The 23,678-nt window shown below is 39.9% G+C and overlaps 1 protein-coding gene across 3 annotated transcripts in view; it reads left to right on the plus strand.

Moving 5' to 3' along the window:
* Positions 1-22,533, plus strand: part of LOC124789742 (regulator of MON1-CCZ1 complex) — a 100,649-nt gene extending 78,116 nt beyond the window's left edge. For all 3 annotated transcript variants that reach the window (XM_047257195.1, XM_047257196.1, XM_047257197.1), the window contains exons 14-15: positions 16,195-16,349; positions 22,391-22,533. In XM_047257195.1, coding sequence (XP_047113151.1) covers positions 16,195-16,349; positions 22,391-22,476 — 241 coding nt within the window. In that variant the 3' untranslated portion in view covers positions 22,477-22,533. The remainder of the gene's footprint in view (positions 1-16,194; positions 16,350-22,390) is intronic.
* The last annotated feature ends 1,145 nt before the right edge of the window (positions 22,534-23,678 follow it).

Raw genomic sequence — 23,678 nt, forward strand, 5'->3', positions numbered from 1 at the left:
TGCCTGTTTCACTTACTGCATTTTTATATTTTCTCCTTTCATCAAGTAAATTCAATATTTCTTCTGTTACCCAAGGATTTCTACTAGCCCTCGTCTTTTTACCTACTTGATCCTCTGCTGCCTTCACTACTTCATCCCTCAAAGCTACCCATTCTTCTTCTACTGTATTTATTTCCCCCATTCCTGTCAATTGCTCCCTTATGCTCTCCCTGAATCTCTGTACAACCTCTGGTTCTTTTAGTTTATCCAGGTCCCATCTCCTTAAATTCCCACCTTTTTGCAGTTTCTTCAGTTTTAATCTACAGGTCATAACCAATAGATTGTGGTCAGAGTCCACATCTGCCCCTGGAAATTTCTTACAATTTAAAACCTGGTTCCTAAATCTCTGTCTTACCATTATATAATCTATCTGATACCTTTTAGTATCTCCAGGGTTCTTCCATGTATACAACCTTCTTTCATGATTCTTAAACCAAGTGTTAGTTATGATTATGTTGTGCTCTGTGCAAAATTCAACCAGGCGGCTTCCTCTTTCATTTCTGTCCCCCAATCCATATTCACCTACTATGTTTCCTTCTCTCCCATTTCCTACACTCGAATTCCAGTCACCCATGACTATTAAATTTTCGTCTCCCTTCACAATCTGAATAATTTCTTTTATTTCATCATACATTTCTTCAATTTCTTCGTCATCTGCAGAGCTAGTTGGCATATAAACTTGTACTACTGTAGTAGGCGTGGGCTTCGTATCTATCTTGGCCACAATAATGCGTTCACTATGCTGTTTGTAGTAGCTTACCCGCATTCCTATTTTCCTATTCATTATTAAACCTACTCCTGCATTACCCCTATTTGATTTTGTGTTTATAACCCTGTAGCCACCTGACCAGAAGTCTTGTTCCTCCTGCCACCGAACTTCACTAATTCCCACTATATCTAACGTCAACCTATCTATTTCCCTTTTTAAATTTTCTAACCTACCTGCCCGATTAAGGGATCTGACATTCCATGCTCCGATCCGTAGAACGCCAGTTTTCTTTCTCCTGATAACGACATCCTCTTGAGTAGTCCCCGCCCGGAGATCCGAATGGGGGACTATTTTACCTCCGGAATATTTTACCCAAGAGGACGCCATCATCATGTAATCATACAGTAAAGCTGCATGCCCTCGGGAAAAATTACGGCTGTAGTTTCCCCTTGCTTTCAGCCGTTCGCAGTACCAGCACAGCAAGGCCGTTTTGGTTATTGTTACAAGGCCAGATCAGTCAATCATCCAGACTGTTGCCCTTGCAACTACTGAAAAGGCTGCTGCCCCTCTTCAGGAACCACACGTTTGTCTGGCCTCTCAACAGATACCCCTCCGTTGTGGTTGCACCTACGGTACGGCTATCTGTATCGCTGAGGCACGCAAGCCTCCCCACCAACGGCAAGGTCCATGGTTCATGGGGGGCACTTCTATATTTCTGAAACTAGGAAACCTATACAATGAATTTTGTTTTCTGATGAATGGGAAACTCAATTTTTTTTTTTTTTTTTTTTTTTTTTTTTTTTTTTTTTTTTTTTTTTTTTTTTTTTTTTTCCCCATCGGTGTTTAATAGGCCCCACTTGAGATGTATGGCATATGTTGATGCGGTATTCAGATTGTTCCCACACTGCAGTGAGCATGTCTTTGAGTTGCAGCTTCCACAGCTGCTGTTACGTGATTTCTCAGTTCATTCATTGGCATTGGTAACTGAGGCACATAAACAGAGTTTTTTTTATGAACTCCTACAAGAAATACAGTCAGGTCTAGTGACGTCAGAGGCCAGCAATGTAAGGCTGAATCATTTGGTCCTGTACATCTGTATTTGGTCCAGTATATCTGATCCATCATTCAGTAATCCTATAATTTAAAAATTCCCACCCTTCCAGATGCCATGTGGCACTGCCCCAGCCTGTTGGTAAATGAAGTTGTTGGAATCAGTCTCCAGTTGTGGGGAAAGAAGGTTCTCAAGCATATAAAGTTCTTGATGATGAAAAATGTACCATACACCCTTTCCCACGAAACTGCACAAACACATTAAATTTTGGAGAGTCCCTCTCATGTTGTACAACTTCATGTGGTTGTTCCGTGCCCCATATTCACACATTACAACTGTTCATCTTTCCATTTAAATGGAATGTTGCCTTGGCACTGAATAGTAAGTGTGGAAGAAAAATGTCATCCTCCATCTTGCAAAGAACAGAATTATAGAACTCCACAAGTTGTTATTTTTCACCTTCACAAAGAGTTTACAGTAGCTGAATCTTATATGGTCTCATGTGTAAAAATCGGCAGAACACATGCCAGATGGACATCGGGGGCAAGTTGAGCTGTCAAGCTGCACGGCGAATGGATTTCTACGGACTGCTTGTGCAACTATGGCGGATGTGTTCATGCCAGACGTACGTGGATGGCCTGGTGATTTGCCTTTACACAAACAACCTGTTACTCAGAGTAGTTTATGCCATCATCCAATGCTCTGTGCTGTAGGGGGGATCCACACCATACCTAGTATGAAAGTCATGCTGAACAGTTATTACTGACCTGCACTGTGCAAAACATAAGAGCACAAAATTCTTACTGTTGTTCTGTCACCATTTTTACTAGCTCTGGAGCGGGCACACACTGCTGCTACCTAGTGGAACCATGTAAAACTCGAGTGTTTGCTCTTTCCAACAGTACATTGTTCATGCATATATCTCAAATAACATAATCATTATGTTTTTTTAAAATCTGATGCTTCTTTTTGATGCACCCTGTATATGTATGTGGTCTGGCTGCTAAAGTCTGTAGCCCCTTGAGGCTTTGATTGAAACAATAGTTGAGATCGCAATAACATTTGTTTATAACGATTGGTTTTGGCTTATGTTAAAGCCATCCTCAGATATTTTGGGCCCCTATGGCTGGTGCTGGCAGCTGATTGGTTCTTCGCGTGATACAACAATCATACAGTTAACAATCATGGTATCGTGTGAAGAACCAAGGAGCCACCAGCACCAGCCATAGGGAGTCAAAACATTTGAGGATGGCCTTAATATAAGCTGAAACTGGTCATAATAAACAAATGTTATTGCTATCTTGACTGTTGTTTCCATCGAAGTTAGCACCAGATCATTGCACTCCACAGACAATGTCTAAATCCTTGAGGCTTTTTCTAGATGACACACTTGTTTACAGAAACACAACAGTCTTAGAAACTTGTTATGAAATTTAGGCTTAAACATAAATAAATTCAGTGTTATTCATATAAATAGACACAAAGAGATACTATACTACCTAAAATAGAGAGTTTGGAATCCCACTCATGGTGGAAATATATTAGATCTAATGGCAACAAATAGACCTGACCTCTTTGAGGATGTCTGTTGTGAAACTGGTATCAGTGACAATGTTGTGGTTGTGGTAACAATGATTAACAAAGTAAAAAGGCCAATTACAAAAAGTAGAAAGATATATATTTTCAGTATGCTAGATAAAAAAAGAAGTGGAGTCACAGCTCGACTAGAAACTTGAAAATTTCAGCACAGAACAGGAGCATGTAGAAGAACTATGGATAAAACAGTTGACCATGCACTGGACAGATGTGTACCCAGTAGGACAGTTCATAATGGGAGAGATCATCCATGGTATGCAGTCACTGTGAAGAAACTCCTAAAGAAACAGACTCTACAGTATAATAGGTGTAAAACAAACCATAGGTCTATAGATAGAAAAATGCAGAATGAAATGTGTTTGGCCATCAAGAGAGCAATATGTGAAGCCTTCAGTGACTGTCACACCAGCATATTGTCAAATGATGTTGCACAAAATCCAAAGAAATTCTGGTTGTATGTAAAGGCTGTTAGTGGCAGCAAAATTAGTGTCCAGTCACTGGCGAGTAAAACAGAAACTGAAACTGAAGGTAGCAAAGCAAAAGCTGAAATGCTTAAATCCATTTTCAAATGTTCCTTTACAAAGGAAAACCCAGGAGAAATACCCCAGTTTAATTCTTGTACTGCTGAAAAGATGAGTGAAGTAAATATTGGTGTCAGTGGTGTTGAGAAACAGCTGAAATCATTAAAATGGAACAAAGCTTCAGTGCTCAATGGAATTTATATCATATTGTATACTGACTTTGGAGCAGAGTTAGCCCCTCTTCTAACTATGATCTATCGTAGATCCCTCGAATAAAAAACTTTGCCAAGCAGTTGTAAGAAAGCACAGGTCACACTCATGTACAAGAAGGGTAATAGAAGTGATACACAAAACTACTGTACAATATCCTTGACATCGATTCTTTGTAGAATCTTAAAACATATTCTGAGCTCAAATATATGAGGTATCTCAAACAGAATGACCTGCTCCATGCCAACCAGCAGGGATTCTGAAAATACCCATCATGCGAAACCCAACTTACACTTTTCTCACATGATGTATTGAAAGCTTTGGATCAAGGCAGTCAGGTAGATGCAGTATATCTTGATTTCTATATCTTGATTTCCAAAAAGCATTTTACTCAGTACCACACCTATGCTTATTGTCAGAAATATGAACATATGGGGTAGCAAGTGAAATTTGTGACTGGATTGTGGATTTTTTTGTCAGGGAGGACACAGCATGTTATCTTGGATGGCGAGTCATCATCGGATGTAGAGATAACTTTGGGTGTGCCCCAGGGAAGTGTATTGGACCTTTGCTATTCATGTAGTTTATTAAGGCCCTTGCAGACCATATTAATAGTAAACTCAGACATTTTGCAGATGATGCTGTTATCTATAATGAATACAATAATAGTGGTACAATTTGTCTTGTTCATACAGGGATTGTGAGAACAAGATTAGATTAATTACTATACACAAAGAGACATTTAAACAGTCATTTCTCCTGTGCTCTATACCTGAATGGAATGGGTAGAAACCCTAATAACTGTTACAGTAGGGTGTACCTCCTGCCATGTACTTCACAGTGGCTTGCAGAGTATAGATGTAGATATAATTTGACTGAAAGAAACTGCATAAACATTCAGTCAGATCCTCATAAGATATCAAAGTGGTGCAAAGATTGGCAGCTTGCTTTAAATGTTCAGAAATGTAAAATTGTGCACTTTACAAAGTGAAAGTGACTATAGTATCAGTGAGACACTACTGGACCTGTGTGTAACACTTTATAAGGATATGAAATGCATAAAGCAGACAGCAGACTTAGGTTTATTGGCAGAATATGGGGAAGTGCAATCAATCTACAAAGGAGATTGCTTACAAATGTCTCTTGCAATTGGTTCTAGAATATTGTTCGAGTGTGTATAGAACCAGTACCAAAAAAGGACTAACAGGGAAAAGTGAACATACACACAGAAAGACAGCACAAATGGTCACAGGTTTGTTTGATCTATGGGAAAGTGTCACAGAGATGCTGAAGAAACTTAACTGACAGACTCTTGAAGATAGACATGAATTATCCTGAGAAAACATACTGACAGAGTTTCAAGAACCGGCTTTCAACATTGACCCTAGGAATATACTACTACCCCCTACATCTCACTCACGTAGGAATTGCAAAGACCAGATTAAATTACAGTGGAACCTCACATAATGAGTGCCACCCATAACATGCAGTTTGCATAACAAGCAAAACAAATTGTAAAAAAGTGACTCTTCTAATAAGTGATGTTTTGCATAACAAGTGATGACAATTTATTGTCACATCACTAGCCATTCGTGCCCGGTGGGGGAAACATTCAATAATATGAACACCTTTCACCCAGCAGCGTATGAGCAATAGCTTTAGTATGTACTGCAGTCTGGATGTAGTGCTCTTTATGTTACTATCCTAGTGCAGCTTGTTATCACACATTTTTCTAAACTTGTATTAACAACTGTTTTTTCATACGCAAATTTTAATAATCTTCGTAGGAATGTCCTCAAAGATAAAGCCGCAAGAAGACGACCATAAGAAAAAGAAAATGACCTTAGAAATGAAACGTAAAATCATTGAAAAACTTGAACGTGGTGTGAGCATTGCTGATTTAACTTGCACATGCAGTTGATCTACATCAACCCTTTGCACTATCCTCAAGAACAAGGACAAGATTAAGGAGATAGGTGCTTCAAAGAGAGTGACAAGAATATCCAAACAACAGTTTTGTACTCCGAACAACATCAGAAGGTTACTCCTTATATGGATATTTGAAAAGCAGCTCGAAGGTGATACTATTAACAAGAACATCATTTGTGAGAAGGTGAGAGTGATTTTTGCTGACCTCATTGAGAAGATGCCAGGATCATCAATGGCCAAAGAAGTGTTTAAGGGAAGCTGTGGGTGGTTTGAGAAGTTTATGAGAAGAACCGGTATCCATGGCGAACGAGCCAGTTGCAACACAAAAGCAGCAGAGAACTTCATCAGCAGTTTCAAGATGCTTGTAGATTCTAAGGGTTGTCTGCCGCAACAGGTTTTTAATTGTGATGAGATGAGTCTGTTCTGGAAAAACATGCCGAAGCGTACCTTCATAACAGCAGAGGAGAATACATTGCCTGGTCACAAGCCAATGACAGACCATCTCACACTGCTATTCTGTGCCAATGCAAGCTGTGATTTGAAAATTAAATCTCACTGCTTTTTACCATTCAGAAACCCCATGAGTCTTCAAGAAGTGTAAAGTCCAGAAGATCAGGTTAAATGGGCTTGAGTGACACATGATCTTTTTTGTGATTGGATCAATGAAGTGTTTGGTCCTTCAATGAAAAAATATTTGCTTGAGATGAATCTGCCGCTCCATGTCTTGTGTGTTATGTACAGTGCTCCTGCCCATTCTCCAGGCTTACAGCACCATGTCATTGAAGAATTTCATTTCATCAAGATCCAATTTCTGCCTCCCAACACCACTCCATTTCTCCAGCATATAACCATCAGATTATTTCTAACTTTAAGAAGCTCTACACTGAAGCACTCTTCGAGCATTGCTTTGAGCTGACTAAAGCTATCAATCTCATTCTCAGAGAGTTTTGGGAATATCACTTCAACATCACTGCCTGCATCAAGATGATCGAAAAGGCATGGGAAGGGGTTACCAAGAGAACTCTTACTTCTGCTTGGAAGAAGCTTTGGCCACAGTGCTTTGTTGAATGTGACTGAGGTATTTGAGTCAGTACCTGTGGAGCCAGTAGTCAATGAGATTGTGACTTTGGCCAAGAGCATGGGACTAGATGCGGATAACAATGATATCAATGAGCTTGTGGAGGATCACAGCCAAGGAATGACCATCAAAGAGCTTGTGGAGTTGCAGTATATTTTGCAACTGGAAGTTGTGGAGAGGAGTTAGTGATTAACAGCAAAGCAGCAATCTTTTGGAGCAATAAGAGAAATGCTGAAGGCGTAGGAATCTGTTGCATCATACATTGAAAATCATCACCCCAATAAAGCAGTGGCTATGTGCTCTACAAATTTATTTGACTATAATGCTGTTGTGACACATTTTGGCCAAGTGTTGAAGCATTGCAGAAACAAATGACTATAGACAGTTTCCTAGTAAAAAAGAATTAGTTATGTATCCTGAATAATAAAGTATCATAAATACAGTTTTATAACTGAATATATAATTTTCTTTAAGTTAATGGCATGAATAAGATAAAGCTTTTAGTACTTTTTCTGCATGGAACACTTTACATTAATTTATATGGGATAAATTGTTTCACATAATGAGTGTTTGCATGAGGAGTAAGGTTCTGGAACGAATTATGCTTGCTGTGTGAGGTTCCACTGTAATTACTGTATGCCCAGAATCATTTAACAATCATTCTTCCTGTGCTCCATACATGAATGCAATGGGAAAAAACCTTAATAACTATTAGAGTAGGCCTTACCTTCTGCCACGTATTTCACAGTGGTTTTCATAGTATAGATTTAGATATGATTTGACACAACTAGTGACTAGTTATTGGTATCAGACACAACTTCCCCAAATATCTGGGGTTTCAGTCAGAAGTGATTTGAGGTGAGACAACCACAAAAAACTAGCCTGGCAGAAGGGGGTTGCCAAACTAAGAGTTATTGGAAAAATCTAAGGAAGAGTAAGTCCTGCATGAAAGATGTTGCCTACACAATCCTTGTCAGTCAATTCGTGAGTCTTGTTCATGTGGCTGTATGATAACCCTGTGATTCAGCAGTTTGCACAACTCTTGTTGTTAGTCTTATCCCATTCAATCAGTTTCTTCCTTTCCGTGAAATAATCTTTATCATAATAAAGCTGAGATACATCATAGCATGAGTCATGTTATTTACTGTACAACCATTCCAATGAATATATTAATGATGACTGTTTTGATTACTGTGTATAATGTCCATATTTCATCTTTTTTCAATTTGTACAATGCAAAATACACACAATAATGTGTAAACAGCCAAGCAGTATTTTTGTTTATTTTTTAAATTATGATGCACAGCCTGCTTCTGGCCAGTGGCCAGTTGCAGCATTTTCGGTGATGAATAAAATTGATACTGAAGCTGCACATTCCACAATGAAGACTGTGCAGAGTTTTTTTTCTATTAAATAAATAAACAGTCCATTAGTAATCAACCAAACAAGGCATACCATCTGTAACATAGTTGATGGCTGCGTTATTTCTGCAGGCAGTCAGTGGGCTTTCCAAAGTAGTATCCTAACACAATGTAACCCCATTACCCCAGGAGATAGTATAATTGTCTTCCTGACATTTTCTTCCTCGTTGGAGCATTCTGCTTGTGTATGATGTAAATGTCAGATGAAATGTTTTTACAGTTGGAAGAAATGATTCTTAACACTTGCAAAACCATAATACTTCCATGTTAGCTGCTTGGAAAAAAATAAATGATCAGGTGAGACATTCTGCACCCTTTCCATTACTCGCTGATGATAAACATTTGTTCATGTCATATAGGTATAGTATGCTAATGTGTTATTAATTGTGATCTGTGATTGTTCAGTTTTTACAGGTTAGATCAACTTGTTACTGAGTTCTAAAATCACTCATCACATTAGTATTGCAGTTTTTTATGGTAATAATTTATGATTATAGAGAATTTTGGTAATAGAGGGTTGGATTTGTCTTCTCTCAGATTCCTTATGTTGTGTATCTTCCCCACTTTTTTGCTGTACATACACTTCGCACTCTGGCAGCTTTTAATACACTTGTTCCCACAATCTGCTTTCATTTAATGTCAGGTCTTACCTATGCAGTGTGACTGAATATATAATGCTTCTAAACAACAAATAGTGAGTGTCACAGTGCATAGCCAATGCCCCAGTGGATGAATGCTGTCTAGTGGATCTTACGCCCCCTCTAATTCAATTCCCTAATTGTTTGTACATTGTTTTGTGAAAAGTTATGTAATAGTGAGATGTGGACAGGACTGAAAGAAACTGGAGAGGCATTGAATGTAGACTTTGATACATGGCACTTACTGGAATTAAGGAAAACGTGGAAGGGAGGACCCACCAATATAACTTTCTTTTCACTCAACCTGTTTATTTAACAATATATATGCTGTGTTTTACAGATGATCGAAGCATTTAACCATAACATTTTCTTTAACAAAATGAACAATGTCCGGACTTGCAGCCTGCCTGTTATCAGGTGAAACAGTGGTGTTTACTACCACACCAAACACAGTCTGTCTTATTAAATGCCCTCCTGCAAGCCATGAATACTATATAAGCACCATTGATGATAAGAGTGTTTCAATCACTCAAAACAAATGACTTAACTTTTAATTTGAAAGCTGTATGTCGAAAGGTTCAGGGTCCAGATGTTCTACTGTGCTTAAAGGTTAAAGATTAGCAGACAATATGACAATGATAAGGCTTACTTCTAAGCAATCAACCTCTTAATTTCAATCGGCAAACAAGGTGCGACTGGACCACAATCCGTCCCTTCTGACAGTCGACTAAAATCCTGGTGAAGTTGGCTGTTAATATTTTCAAGGTTAAACTGATTGTCAATTATTAAGACTGCCTTGAAGGAACGTCTTAAAACATAACTTGTGATCATGTATTGAGAACTCACTCAGTGGAACCACAAGATCCACCTAAAATACACCAATAATGACCTGGTCTTTCAAACACAGAAATGAACAGCTTAGTACAACAGGTTGTTCAGATTATAACTAATGACTGGGAAATGCAATTACAATCAAAGAATTGAACCGGTTAACAGCTAAATCTAACCACAAGGTCCTTCATTTGTTTAACGGCAACCTGTGTCTTAGTACAATTGTTCCAGCTGTATTTATGACCAAGAGCTGATTAATTAGAACATTAATGATTGAGTACAAACCAGAAAGGAAAGGCAATATAATAGTGGGACAAATTTTCAAATGACAGCTAGTGTCTTTGTACAGTACTACTGCCTGTGCTTATGACCAAAGAGCCGTTCGAGTAAAACTCAGGGTCGGGTACAAACCAGAAAATAATAAGGAGGGCAGGTAGACAATGAAACAAATCACCAAAAGGATTACAGAATGTTACTCCCCTTTATCAGCAAGCAGTTCCATGAGTCCATGGTGTGTTGCAGGAGTTACTGAGTGGTGCCGATGAAAGCGAGGTAGGAGAGGGCAGCCAGGCCACAAGCGGTTGTCCGACACGAACATTGCCAACCAAGCGACCTGCGCAGGCCCTCCTTGTGCAGCTCATGGCTTCGGCCGCTCGGACCTCGTGGCCACCTCTTGTTGCGACGCTACCGCCAATCCCCAAACTTCGTGTTTCCCCCCTCGGGCCGATGAACCCCATATATATATATCAGTAAGCGAAGACCTTCTAAGGGCACAACCCACAGATACCAACTCTTCCTCATAGATATTGGCAATGGGGCTCCCTGCCGCCGTTGGATAAGCACCTGAGCAGCAAGTCGTATACTCCTAGCTCACTCATTTGTTACATAGTTTAATTCTTAATTTCTTTGCGTGTTTTTGGTACTTGCATTGTTTAATTCATAAATTTCGGGCGTATTATAGTATTTGAGAGTGTAGCATCACGTTTTAGTACCTGAATAGTGTAAATTCGCGTAGTCGTTTGTCTTCTGTTTTTGTTTTGAACAGCCAGTGTCGGTTGGTCACAGTCAGTGTGCTCCCTGCCGCCACTGGATAAGCAGCTGAGCAGCAAGTCGTATACTCCTAGCTCACTCATTTGTTACATAGTTTAATTCTTAATTTCTTTGCGTGTTTTTGGTACTTGCATTGTTTAATTCATAAATTTCGGGCGTATTATAGTATTTGAGAGTGTAGCATCACGTTTTAGTACCTGAATAGTGTAAATTCGCGTAGTCGTTTGTCTTCTGTTTTTGTTTTGAACAGCCAGTGTCGGTTGGTCACAGTCAGTGTGCTCCCTGCCGCCATTGGATAAGCAGCTGAGCAGCAAGTCGTATACTCCTAGCTCTCTCATTTGTTACATAGTTTAATTCTTAATTTCTTTGCGTGTTTTTGGTACTTGCATTGTTTAATTCATAAATTTCGGGCGTATTATAGTATTTGAGAGTGTAGCATCGCATTTTAGTACCTGAATAGTGTAAATTCGTGTAGTCTCCTTCCGCCGCCGAGCAGTGTCAGCAGTGCGCAAGTAGCAGCATTACTGCATTTACTAGGCAATCTTGTATTTTAATAACCATTTAAATTTTGTTGATTTGTTTGCGCTCTCTGTAGATTAGTTCAGACGTTCTTTGCAAAACAGTTTTTAGCATGGATAGGGACTGCAACTGCTGTGTTCGGATGCAGGCTGAGTTGGCATCCCTTTGCTCCCAGCTTCAGGCAGTGTTGGCTTCGGTCACACAGTAGGCAATCTTGTATTTTAATAACCATTTAAATTTTGTTGATTTGTTTGCGCTCTCTGTAGATTAGTTCAGACGTTCTTTGCAAAACAGTTTTTAGCATGGATAGGGACTGCAACTGCTGTGTTCAGATGCAGGCTGAGTTGGCATCCCTTCGCTCCCAGCTTCAGGCAGTGTTGGCTTCGGTCACACAGCTTGAGGCTGTTGCCAATGGGCATCACTGTGGGGGTCCGGATGGGGGTTTGTCGGGGACGGCCAGCTCGTCCCACGCATCCCCTGATCGGACTACGACTGTGGTTGCCCGGGATACTGCCCGCATTGAGGCTGATCCCTCACCTGTGGTAGAGTGGGAGGTCGTCTCAAGGTGTGGCAGGGGGCGAAAGACATTCCGGAGGGCTGAACGGAAAGCCTCTCCAGTTTGTCTGACGAACCGGTTTCAGGCTCTGTCTCAGGCTGATACTGATCTTCGGCCTAACATGGCTGCTTGTCCTGTTCCAGAGGTTGCCCCTCAGTCTGCAAGATCCGGGCAGTCGCAGAGGGTGGGCTTACTGGTAGTTGGGAGCTCCAACGTCAGGCGCGTAATGGGGCCCCTTAGGGAAATGGCAGCAAGAGAGGGGAAGAAAACCAATGTGCACTCCGTGTGCATACCGGGGGGAGTCATTCCAGATGTGGAAAGGGTCCTTCCGGATGCAATGAAGGGTACAGGGTGCACCCATCTCCAGGTGGTCGCTCATGTCGGCACCAATGATGTGTGTCGCTATGGATCGGAGGAAATCCTCTCTGGCTTCCGGCGGCTATCTGATTTGGTGAAGACTGCCAGTCTCGCTAGCGGGATGAAAGCAGAGCTCACCATCTGCAGCATCGTCGACAGGACTGACTGCGGACCTTTGGTACAGAGCCGAGTGGAGGGTCTGAATCAGAGGCTGAGATGGTTCTGCGACTGTGTGGGCTGCAGATTCCTCGACTTGCACCATAGGGTGGTGGGGTTTCGTGTTCCGCTGGATAGGTCAGGAGTCCACTACACGCAACAAGCGGCTACACGGGTAACAGGGGTTGTGTGGCGTGGGCTGGGCGGTTTTTTAGGTTAGATGGCCTTGGGCAAGTACAGAAAGGGCAACAGCCTCAACGGATGCGGGGCAAAGTCAGGACATGCGGGGACCAAGCAGCAATCGGCATTGTAATTGTCAACTGTCGAAGCTGCGTTGGTAAAGTACCAGAACTTCAAGCGCTGATAGAAAGCACCGAAGCTGAAATTGTTATAGGCACAGAAAGCTGGCTGAAGCCAGAGATAAATTCTGTCGAAATTTTTACAAAGGTACAGACGGTGTTTAGAAAGGATAGATTGCATGCAACTGGTGGTGGAGTGTTCGTCGCTGTTAGTAGTAGTTTATCCTGTAGTGAAGTAGAAGTGGATAGTTCCTGTGAATTATTGTGGGTGGAGGTTACACTCAACAACCGAACTAGGTTAATAATTGGCTCCTTTTACCGACCTCCCGACTCAGCAGCATTAGTGGCAGAACAACTGAGAGAAAATTTGGAATACATTTCACATAAATTTTCTCAGCATGTTATAGTCTTAGGTGGAGATTTCAATTTACCAGATATAGACTGGGACACTCAGATGTTTAGGACGGGTGGTAGGGACAGAGCATCGAGTGACATTATACTGGGTGCACTATCCGAAAATTACCTCGAGCAATTAAACAGAGAACCGACTCGTGGAGATAACATCTTGGACCTACTGATAACAAACAGACCCGAACTTTTCGACTCTGTATGTACAGAACAGGGAATCAGTGATCATAAGGCCGTTGCAGCATCCCTGAATATGGAAGTTAATAGGAATATAAAAAAAGGGAGGAAGGTTTATCTGTTTAGCAAGAGTAATAAAAGGCAGATCTCAGACTACCTAACAGATCAAAACGAAAATTTCTGTTCCGACACTGACAATGTTGAGTGTTTATGGAAAAAGTTCAAGGCAATCGTAAAATGCGTTTTAGACAGGTACATGCCGAGTAAAACTGTGAGGGACGGGAAAAACCCACCGTGGTACAACAACAAAGTTAGGAAACTACTGCGAAAGCAAAGACAGCTCCACTCCAAGTTTAAACGCAGCCAAAACCTCTCAGACAAACAGAGCTAAATGATGTCAAAGTTAGCGTAAGGAGGGCTATGCGTGAAGCGTTCAGTGAATTCGAAAGTAAAATTCTATGTACCGACTTGACAGAAAATCCTAGGAAGTTCTGGTCTTACGTTAAATCAGTAAGTGGCTCGAAACAGCATATCCAGACACTACGGGATGATGATGGCATTGAAACAGAGGATGACACGCGTAAAGCTGAAATACTAAACACCTTTTTCCAAAGCTGTTTCACAGAGGAAGACCACACTGCAGTTCCTTCTCTAAATCCTCGCACAAACGAAAAAATGGCTGACATCGAAATAAGTGTCCAAGGAATAGAAAAGCAACTGGAATCACTCAATAGAGGAAAGTCCACTGGACCTGACAGGATACCAATTCGATTCTACACAGAGTACGCGAAAGAACTTGCCCCCCTTCTAACAGCCGTGTACCACAAGTCTCTAGAGGAACGGAGGGTTCCAAATGATTGGAAAAGAGCACAAGAAGGGTCGTCGAGCAGATGCGCAAAACTATAGACCTATATCTCTGACGTCGATCGGTTGTAGAATTTTAGAACATGTTTTTTGCTCGAGTATCATGTCGTTTTTGGAAACCCAGAATCTACTACGTAGGAATCAACATGGATTCCGGAAACAGCGATCGTGTGAGACCCAACTCGCTTTATTTGTTCATGAGACCCAGAAAATATTAGATACAGGCTCCCAGGTAGATGCTATTTTTCTTGACTTCCGGAAGGCGTTCGATACAGTTCCGCACTGTCGCCTGATAAACAAAGTAAGAGCCTACGGAATATCAGACCAGCTGTGTGGCTGGATTGAAGAGTTTTTAGCAAACAGAACACAGCATGTTGTTATCAATGGAGAGACGTCTACAGACGTTAAAGTAACCTCTGGCGTGCCACAGGGGAGTGTTATGGGACCATTGCTTTTCACAATATATATAAATGACCTAGTAGATAGTGTCGGAAGTTCCATGCAGCTTTTCGCGGATGATGCTGTAGTATACAGAGAAGTTGCAGCATTAGAAAATTGTAGCGAAATGCAGGAAGATCTGCAGCGGATAGGCACTTGGTGCAGGGAGTGGCAACTGACCCTTAACATAGACAAATGTAATGTATTGCGAATACATAGAAAGAAGGATCCTATATTGTATGATTATATGATAGCGGAACAAACACTGGTAGCAGTTACTTCTGTAAAATATCTGGGAGTATGCGTGCAGAACGATTTGAAGTGGAATGATCATATAAAATTAACTGTTGGTAAGGCGGGTACCAGGTTGAGATTCATTGGGAGAGTGCTTTGAAAATGTAGTCCATCAACAAAGGAGGCGGCTTACAAAACACTCGTTCGATCTATACTTGAGTATTGCTCATCAGTGTGGGATCCGTACCAGATCGGTCTGACGGAGGAGATAGAGAAGATCCAAAGAAGAGCGGCGCGTTTCGTCACAGGGTTATTTGGTAACCGTGATAGTGTTACGGAGATGTTTAATAAACTCAAGTGGCAGACTCTGCAAGAGAGGCGCTCTGCATCGCGGTGTAGCTTGCTCGCCAGGTTTCGAGAGGGTGCGTTTCTGGATGAGGTATCGAATATATTGCTTCCCCCTACTTATACCTCCCGAGGAGATCACGAATGTAAAATTAGAGAGATTAGAGCGCGCACAGAGGCTTTCAGACAGTCGTTCTTCCTGCGAACCATACGCGACTGGAACAGGAAAGGGAGGTAATGACAGTGGCACGTAAAGTGCCCTCCGCCACACACCGTTGGGTGGCTTGCGGAGTATAAATGTAGATGTAGATGTAGTTGATACTACACCTGAGCCAGTGGTGCCAAACAGAACAGTCTACTAACTCAATGGCGCCACGGTTCAGACTTGATATTATCCATTCCGAAAAAGATACACAAGTGGAAGCAAGTTGGGGACAGTAAAGTAAGTACTGGATTTTATTGTGGCATATTTGAAGTTTTAGTTTATCATCATTCACTATTAGCTATCAGGACTATTTCAGATATAGGAAGTTTGAAAAGTTCATCTTGTGTATTTATAAAGGTGAAAAGAATGTCTTTTGAAATCATCAGTAACTGGATAGCTTTTGGGACTACAAACCTATTCTTAGTTGGTTTGGGAATTAACTTGTTATTGGTGGCCCTTATAAGTGAGAAAATAATTTGGTCATTTCATGTAGGCAGTTTTGTATTGTTATGTGATATACACTGATCTCGGTATTAATGTTTTAAATATGATGTTCATTATAGGTTTGTACGAAGTGCGGGTGTTGCTGATCAAGTCTCATCTCGCAAATTTCTTGAAGCTGCAAAATCCTGTGGTGATCCAGCAATATTTTATGCTGTTTTCAAATTTTTTGAAAGCAGAAATCAAAGACTGAAAGGAAGTGCTTCATTTGCTAAAGGTCAGTGTTACCTATAAATTTTATATATCTCTTGCCATCGCCATTAATTTTTGTTATGGTTTACTTCCTCCCCCCATGAACCATGGACCTTGCCGTTGGGGAGGCTTGCGTGCCTCAACAATACAGACAGCCGTACCGTAGGTGCAACCACAACGGAGGGGTATCTGTTGAGAGGCCAGACAAACGTGTGGTTCCTGAAGAGGGGCAGCAGCCTTTTCAGTAGTTTCAGGGGCAACAGTCTAGATGATTGACTTATCTGGCCTTGTAACACTAACCAAAACGGCCTTGCTGTTGTGGTACTGCGAACAGCTGAAAGCAAGGGGAAACTACAGCTGTAATTTTTCCCGAGGGCATGCAGCTTTACTGTATGGTTAAATGATGATGGTGTCCTCTTGGGTAAAACATTCCGGAGGTAAAATAGTCCCCCATTCGGATCTTCGGGCGGGGACTACTCAAGAGGACGTCGTTATCAGGAGAAAGAAAACTGGCATTCTACGGATCGGAGTGTGAAATGTCAGATCCCTTAATCGGGCAGGTAGGTTAGAAAATTTAAAAAGGGAAATGGATAGGTTAAAGTTAGATATAGTGGGAATTAGGAAAGTTCGATGGCAGGAGGAACAAGACTTCTGGTCAGGTGAATACAGGGTTATAAACACAAAATCAAATAGGGGTAATGCAGGAGTAGGTTTAATAATGAATAAAAAAATAGGAGTGCGGGTAATCTACTACAAACAGCATAGTGAACGTATTGTAGTGGCCAAGATAGACACAAAGCCCATGCCTACTACAGTAGTACAAGTTTATATGCCAACTAGCTCTGCAAATGATGAAGAAATTGAAGAAATGTATGATGAGATAAAAGAAATTATTCAGGTAGTGAAGGGAGACAAAAATTTAATAGTCATGGGTGACTGGAATTCGTCAGTAGGAAAAGGGAGAGAAGGAACCATAGTAGGTGAATATGGATTGGGGCTAAGAAATGAAAGAGGAAGCCGCCTGGTAGAATTTTGCACAGAGCATAACTTAATCATAGCTGACACTTGGTTCAAGAATCATAAAACAAGGTTGTATACATGGAAGAATCCTGGAGATACTAAAAGGTGTCAGATAGATTATATAATGGTAAGACAGAGATTTAGGAACCAGGTTTTAAATTGTAGGACATTTCCAGGGGCAGATGTGGACTCTGACCACAATCTATTGGTTATGAACTGTAGATTAAAACTGAAGAAATTGCAAAAAGGTGGGAATTTAAGGAGATGGGATAAACTGAAAGAACCAGAGGTTGTACAGAGTTTCAGGGAGAGCATAAGGGAACAATTGACAGGAATGGGGGAAAGAAATACAGTAGAAGAAGAAGAAGAAGAAGAAGAAGAACCTTTGTAGATTTCAAAAAGGCGTATGATTGCATCCATAGATCTTCAATGATGAAAATATTAAGGAATTTTGGACTTCATCCTAAATTAATAAAAATGATACAGTTAACCTTAACAAACACCAAATCCAAAGTAAAATTTAGAGGAGAAATATCTGAACCATTTACGATTAAAACAGGGTTGAGACAGGGAGATTGTTTATCACCATTGCTATTCAATTGTGCTCTTGAATATGTAATGAGAGAATGGTACAAGGAAAATCCTATGAATATTAAAATTGGAACTAAGAAAGATAAAATAAACCTAAATGGCTTGGGATTTGCTGATGACCTAGCATTACTAGCTAATAATATTCAGGAAGCCACGAAACAAATAACAAGCTTACAAAATATAGCACAAAAATTAGGACTCCAGATATCATTTGAAAAGACTGAAATAATGGTAACGGATCCACTTGTAATAGATCACATCACAGTGAACAATAGGGAAATTAAAATAGTGAAACAATTTAAATACCTGGGTGAAATTATAACACATAAATTGGACGAGAAACCTGCATGGCGAGCAAGAACTAATAAAATGATAAAAGCTCAAAAACTAACATGGTCTACGTACAATAAAAAATGTCTATCAATTAAAACAAAATTAAAACATTACAAGACGGTGGTTCAACCAGAGGTTACATACGGAAGTGAAACTCTTTTTAAAGTCACCCAGAAAAACAGAATTGACAAAATTTTAAAAGTAGAGAGAAGAATTGCTAGAACATGCATAAATAAGAAATATCAAAAAGCTGGGCAATGGCGGATAGTTCCAAATGAAGTGGTATACAGAGAACTGGAGCCCATCACTGATACTATACGAAAGAAAAGGATGTCTTTTTGTGGTCACATTCTGAGGACACCAGAAACCAGATTATCAAGGAAAATTATTGAGAAACTCTGGAATTTGAAACAACAAGGAGGATGGCTTAAGGAAATAAGAGAGGATATGGAAGAACTGGAAATAACTCTGGATGATTTGCAGAACAAAACGCCAAATTTAAAGAAGTTGAGGACACAGAAATAAGATTTAAACCAAAAATTGACAAACGACATACAATGGAAAGGGTATTTACAGATAAGGATCGACGAAAAGCATCGGAACGAATGAAGAGATACTGGGCCACTCGGAAGGGGAAAATACCAAAGAAGAGGACCAGAAATGATTGACTGAAGTGGTCCAATGAGGCCGTAAAAGCAGAAGAAGAAGAAGAAGAAGAAGAAGAAGAATGGGTAGCTTTGAGGAATAAAATAGTGAAGGCAGCAGAGGACCATGTAGGTAAAAAGACGAGGGCTAGGAGAAATCCTTGGATAACAGAAGAAATATTGAATTTAATTGATGAAAGGAGAAAATATAAAAATGCAGTAAATGAAGCAGACAAAAAGGAATACAAACGTCTCAAAAATGAGATCGACAGGAAGTGCAAAATGGCTAAGCAGGCATGGCTAGAGGACATATGTAAGGATGTAGAGGCTTACATCACTAGGGGTAAGATAGATACAGCCTACAGGAAAATTAAAGAGACCTTTGGAGAAAAGAGAGCCACTTGTATGAATATCAAGAGCTCAGATGGAAACCCAGTTCTAAGCAAAGAGGGGAAAGCAGAAAGGTGGAAGGAGTATATAGAGGGTCTATACAAGGGCTATGTACTTGAGGATAATATTATGGAAATGGAAGAGGATGTAGATGAAGATGAAATGGGAGATACGATACTGCGTGAAGAGTTTGACAGAGCACTGATAGACCTGAGTCGAAACAAGGCCCCGGGAGTAGACAACGTTCCATTAGAACTACTGACGGCCTTGGGAGAGCCAGTCCTGACAAAACTCTACCATCTGGCGAGCAAGATGTACGAGACAGGCAAAATACCCTCAGACTTCAAGAGGAATATAATAATTCCAATCCCAAAGAAAGCAGGTGTTGACAGATGTGAAAATTACCGAACTCTCAGTTTAATAAGCCACAGCTGCAAAATTCTAATGCGAATTATTTACAGACGAATGGAAAAACTGGTGGAAGCCGACCTCCGGGAAGATCAGTTTGGATTCCGTAGAAATGTTGGAACATGTGAGGCAATACTGACTTTATGACTTACCTTAGAAGAAAGATTAAGGAAAGGCAAACCTACGTTTCTAGCATTTGTAGACATAGAGAAAGCTTTTGATGATGTTGATTGGAATACTTTCTTTCAAATTCTAAAGGTGGCAGGGGTAAAATACAGGGAGCGAAAGCCTATTTACAATTTGTACAGAAACCAGATGGCAGTTATAAGAGTCGATGGGCATGAAAGGGAAGCAGTGGTTGGGAAGGGAGTGAGATGGTATTAGCCTCTCCCTGATATTATTCTATCTGTATATTGAGCAAGCAGTAATGGAAACAAAAGAAAAATTTGGAGTAGGTATTAAAATCCATGGAGAAGAAATAAAAACTTTGAGGTTCGCCGATGACATTGTAATTCTGTCAGAGACAGCAAAGGACTTGGAAGAGCAGTTGAACGGAATGGAAAGTGTCTTGAAAGGAGGATATAAGATGAACATCAACAAAAGTAAAACGAGGATAATGGAATGTAGTCTAATTAAGTCAGGTGATGCTGAGGGAATTAGATTAGGAAATGAGTCACTTAAAGTAGTAAAGGAGTTTTGCTATTTGGGGAGCAAAATAACTGATGATGGTCGAAGTAGACAGGATATAAAATGTAGACTGGCAATGGCAAGGAAAGTGTTTCTGAAGAAGAGAAATTTGTTAACATCAAGTATAGATTTAAATGTCAGGAAATCGTTTCTGAAAGTATTTGTATGGAGTGTAGCCATATAGGGAAGTGAAACATGGACAATAAATAGTTTAGACAAGAAGAGAATAGAAGCTTTCGAAATGTGATACTACAGAAGAATGTTGAAGATTAGGTGGGTGGATCATGTAACTAATGAGGAGGTATAGAATAGGATTGGGGAGAAGAGAAGTTTGTGGCACAGCTTGACTAGAAGAAGGGATCGCTTGATAGGGCATGTTCTGAGGCATCAAGGGATCACAAATTTAGCATTGGAGGGCGGTGTGGAGGGTAAAAATTGTAGAGAGAGACCAAGAGATGAATACACCAAGCAGATTCAGAAGGATGTAGGTTGCAGTAGGTACTGGGAGATGAAGGAGCTTGCACAGGATAGATTAGCATGGAGAGCTGCATCAAACCAGTCTCAGGACTGAAGACCACAACAACAATGGTTTACTTAATGGTCCTATGTGAGCAGCACCATAAGAAAATTCATGAAAGTATTTTATAAAAATTTAAAGTTAAGACTTTTTTTGTGTACCAAGTCACAAGCCACTTTATGTTCTAAACACAGACTAATGCATTTCTAGGGATGTATGATAAGGGTAGGTAAGCCAGTGGAAAACAAAAGTAGTACTCAGCAAAGCTTTACAGTGGCCGCAGTGGAAAAAATGGATGATTAATGACTGAAGTATATAAATCCTGAGGTAGAAGGCGAAAAAAAATTAAGAAGAAACTTTTAACAAATGTACATATATATGATGATACAGCAAAGACAGGCCACTACAGATATATCAGTTGGCCGGGGTAGCCGAGCGGTTCTAGGCGCTACAGTTGAACTGCGCGACCGCTACGGTCGCAGGTTCGAATCCTGCCTCGGGCATGGGTGTGTGTGATGTCCTTAGGTTAGTTAGGTTTAAGTAGTTCTAAGTTCTAGGGGACTGATGACCTCAGAAGTTAAGCCCCATAGTGCTCAGAGCCATTTGAACCAATTTTGCAGATATATCTGGATGAGAAAATATATAAAGGTACAATATTTGCAGATTAAGTGTGGGCAAATGTTCTGATGTCCACAAATAATTTTTAATGTTTAAAGTTGCTGAATTATGACTCTAGGCTCAGATTTTTTCTTCCAAATGGAACCATGTAATTTTCCTGTGGTACTGGAAAAGTCTTCATATAGGATTTCAGTGATGTATCATGTGTAGAACTTTATCAAATACTAACAGTAAAAAAGAAGCACAAAGTATTGGGGGTGATGTTTGCCATAAACAAACACTATACATTGTGAAAGTCTGAATAGTGTCATAAGCAAGTTGTCTGGTCACTACAATAGCTGAGAAGAAACTGATGGGCTTCAAGTGCACATATCATACCTTAGTTGTGTGTTTACTTAAATTTGGTGCAGTGGTTTGTGGTACTGTTATTTTGTTACTATTTGATCGAATCACTATTTGAAGTCCTCTTCAAAAGCTCTTTGCAGTGCTTCAGAAAAGAAACAGTTCCATTAAAAAAAAATCAGAGTTATAATTTGGCACGTATCATCTGCATTACATTAGAAAATTTGCTCTACATTATCTGATAAAACTTAGCAAAAAACATCTGGATGTATTTGGAGTGGCTAGTCCTAAGCGCATCACCCTGTATGAGGGTTGAGACGACTTGCCACACACTAGTTCTTCAAATGAAACACATCACTTATGAAACAGATGTCGCCACAAAACGACTTTCTACTACATCAATTAGACATAACAAGGAAAAAAAAATTAAAAGATGCCAATGTGCTGCATATTCCAGTATTATTATCACATGGACCTGCTCTTGTTTTTCATATTTTGATTTTTTTTCTTTTGCAGGTGAACATTGTGAAGTATATGTCAAGCATTTCCAAGCATTATTTGGAGAATCAGCGCTTGCTGCTGGTGACTTGTCAGCCTATTAGTTAATACAAAAATGTATATTTTGTTATTTGTTTACATAATAAATGTTTAAAATTTGAGTTTTGATTGTCATTTTGTTTACCATTTGAATTCTTTTATGCAGTTATAAGTTATTTCAAGATCAGGCAGGTGTCATTCTGTGCTTAAAAAAAAAAAAAAATTTCCTGGTCTGAAGATGAATCATTGTGACAAACAAATTCCTAATGGCTGAGTCAAGTGTTAGCTCTTTGTGGAATTTGATTTATGTGTTTTTGGAGTCTAGAACGTCTTAATTGTCCTTTTGAGAATGGCCTTTCTGATCATGGTGCTCAGCTAGTTACAGTATATGACATAGCTCCATTCAGTAATTCAAAACTACCATCCAAAGTTGTGCGTTCAATTAATGACTCAACAATTAGAAATTTCAGTGAAAATCTTCAGCAGTTAGACTGGGATGAGGTGCACAAGGAACCCGATGCTAATTTAAAATATAACTTATTTCATGATACACTTGTAAGAGAATTTGAAAACTGTTTCCCCAAGAAAGTAGTTAAATCTAATTATAAGAAACCATGCAAAAAACCTTGACTTACTAAAGGAATAAAAATATCTTGTAACCACAAAAGGTAACTGTATCTAACAACAAGAAAGAGTAATGACCCAGAAACAGCCAAATATTATAAAAACTACTGTGCTACATCAAGAAAGGTTATTAAAAAGATGAGAAGCATATGCCTCATATCTGAGATTAATACCTCTGATAACAAAATCAAAACAATTTGGAATATTATTACAAGGGAGACAGGGGAACAAAGAGTGCAGGATGACGACATTACAATCAAAGTGAATGGAAACTTGACAAACAACAAGCCGTAAGTCAAAAGCATCTTGAATAATCATTTTTTAAATGTTGTAGGGAAAATAGGATCTAAAGGTTCATTAGAAGAAGCAAGGCAGTTAATGGAAGAGGCCTTACACACACACCATTTGATACAATTGAAATTCCACCCACCTCTCCTTCTGAAATTAGGAAGATGATAAACTCTCTCAAGAATAAAAGCTCACATGGAATTGATGGCATTTCCAGCAGGATAATAAATGCTTGTTTCCAAGAAATAAGTGGGATTCTTAGCCACATATGTAATAGCTCTCTGAAGTAGGGTATTTTTCCAGATAGACTGAAGTATACCATTGTTAAACCACTGCATAAAAAAGGGGATACGTC

This window comes from Schistocerca piceifrons, chromosome 3 (assembly GCF_021461385.2).
Source record: "Schistocerca piceifrons isolate TAMUIC-IGC-003096 chromosome 3, iqSchPice1.1, whole genome shotgun sequence".
NCBI lineage: Eukaryota > Metazoa > Arthropoda > Insecta > Orthoptera > Acrididae > Schistocerca > Schistocerca piceifrons.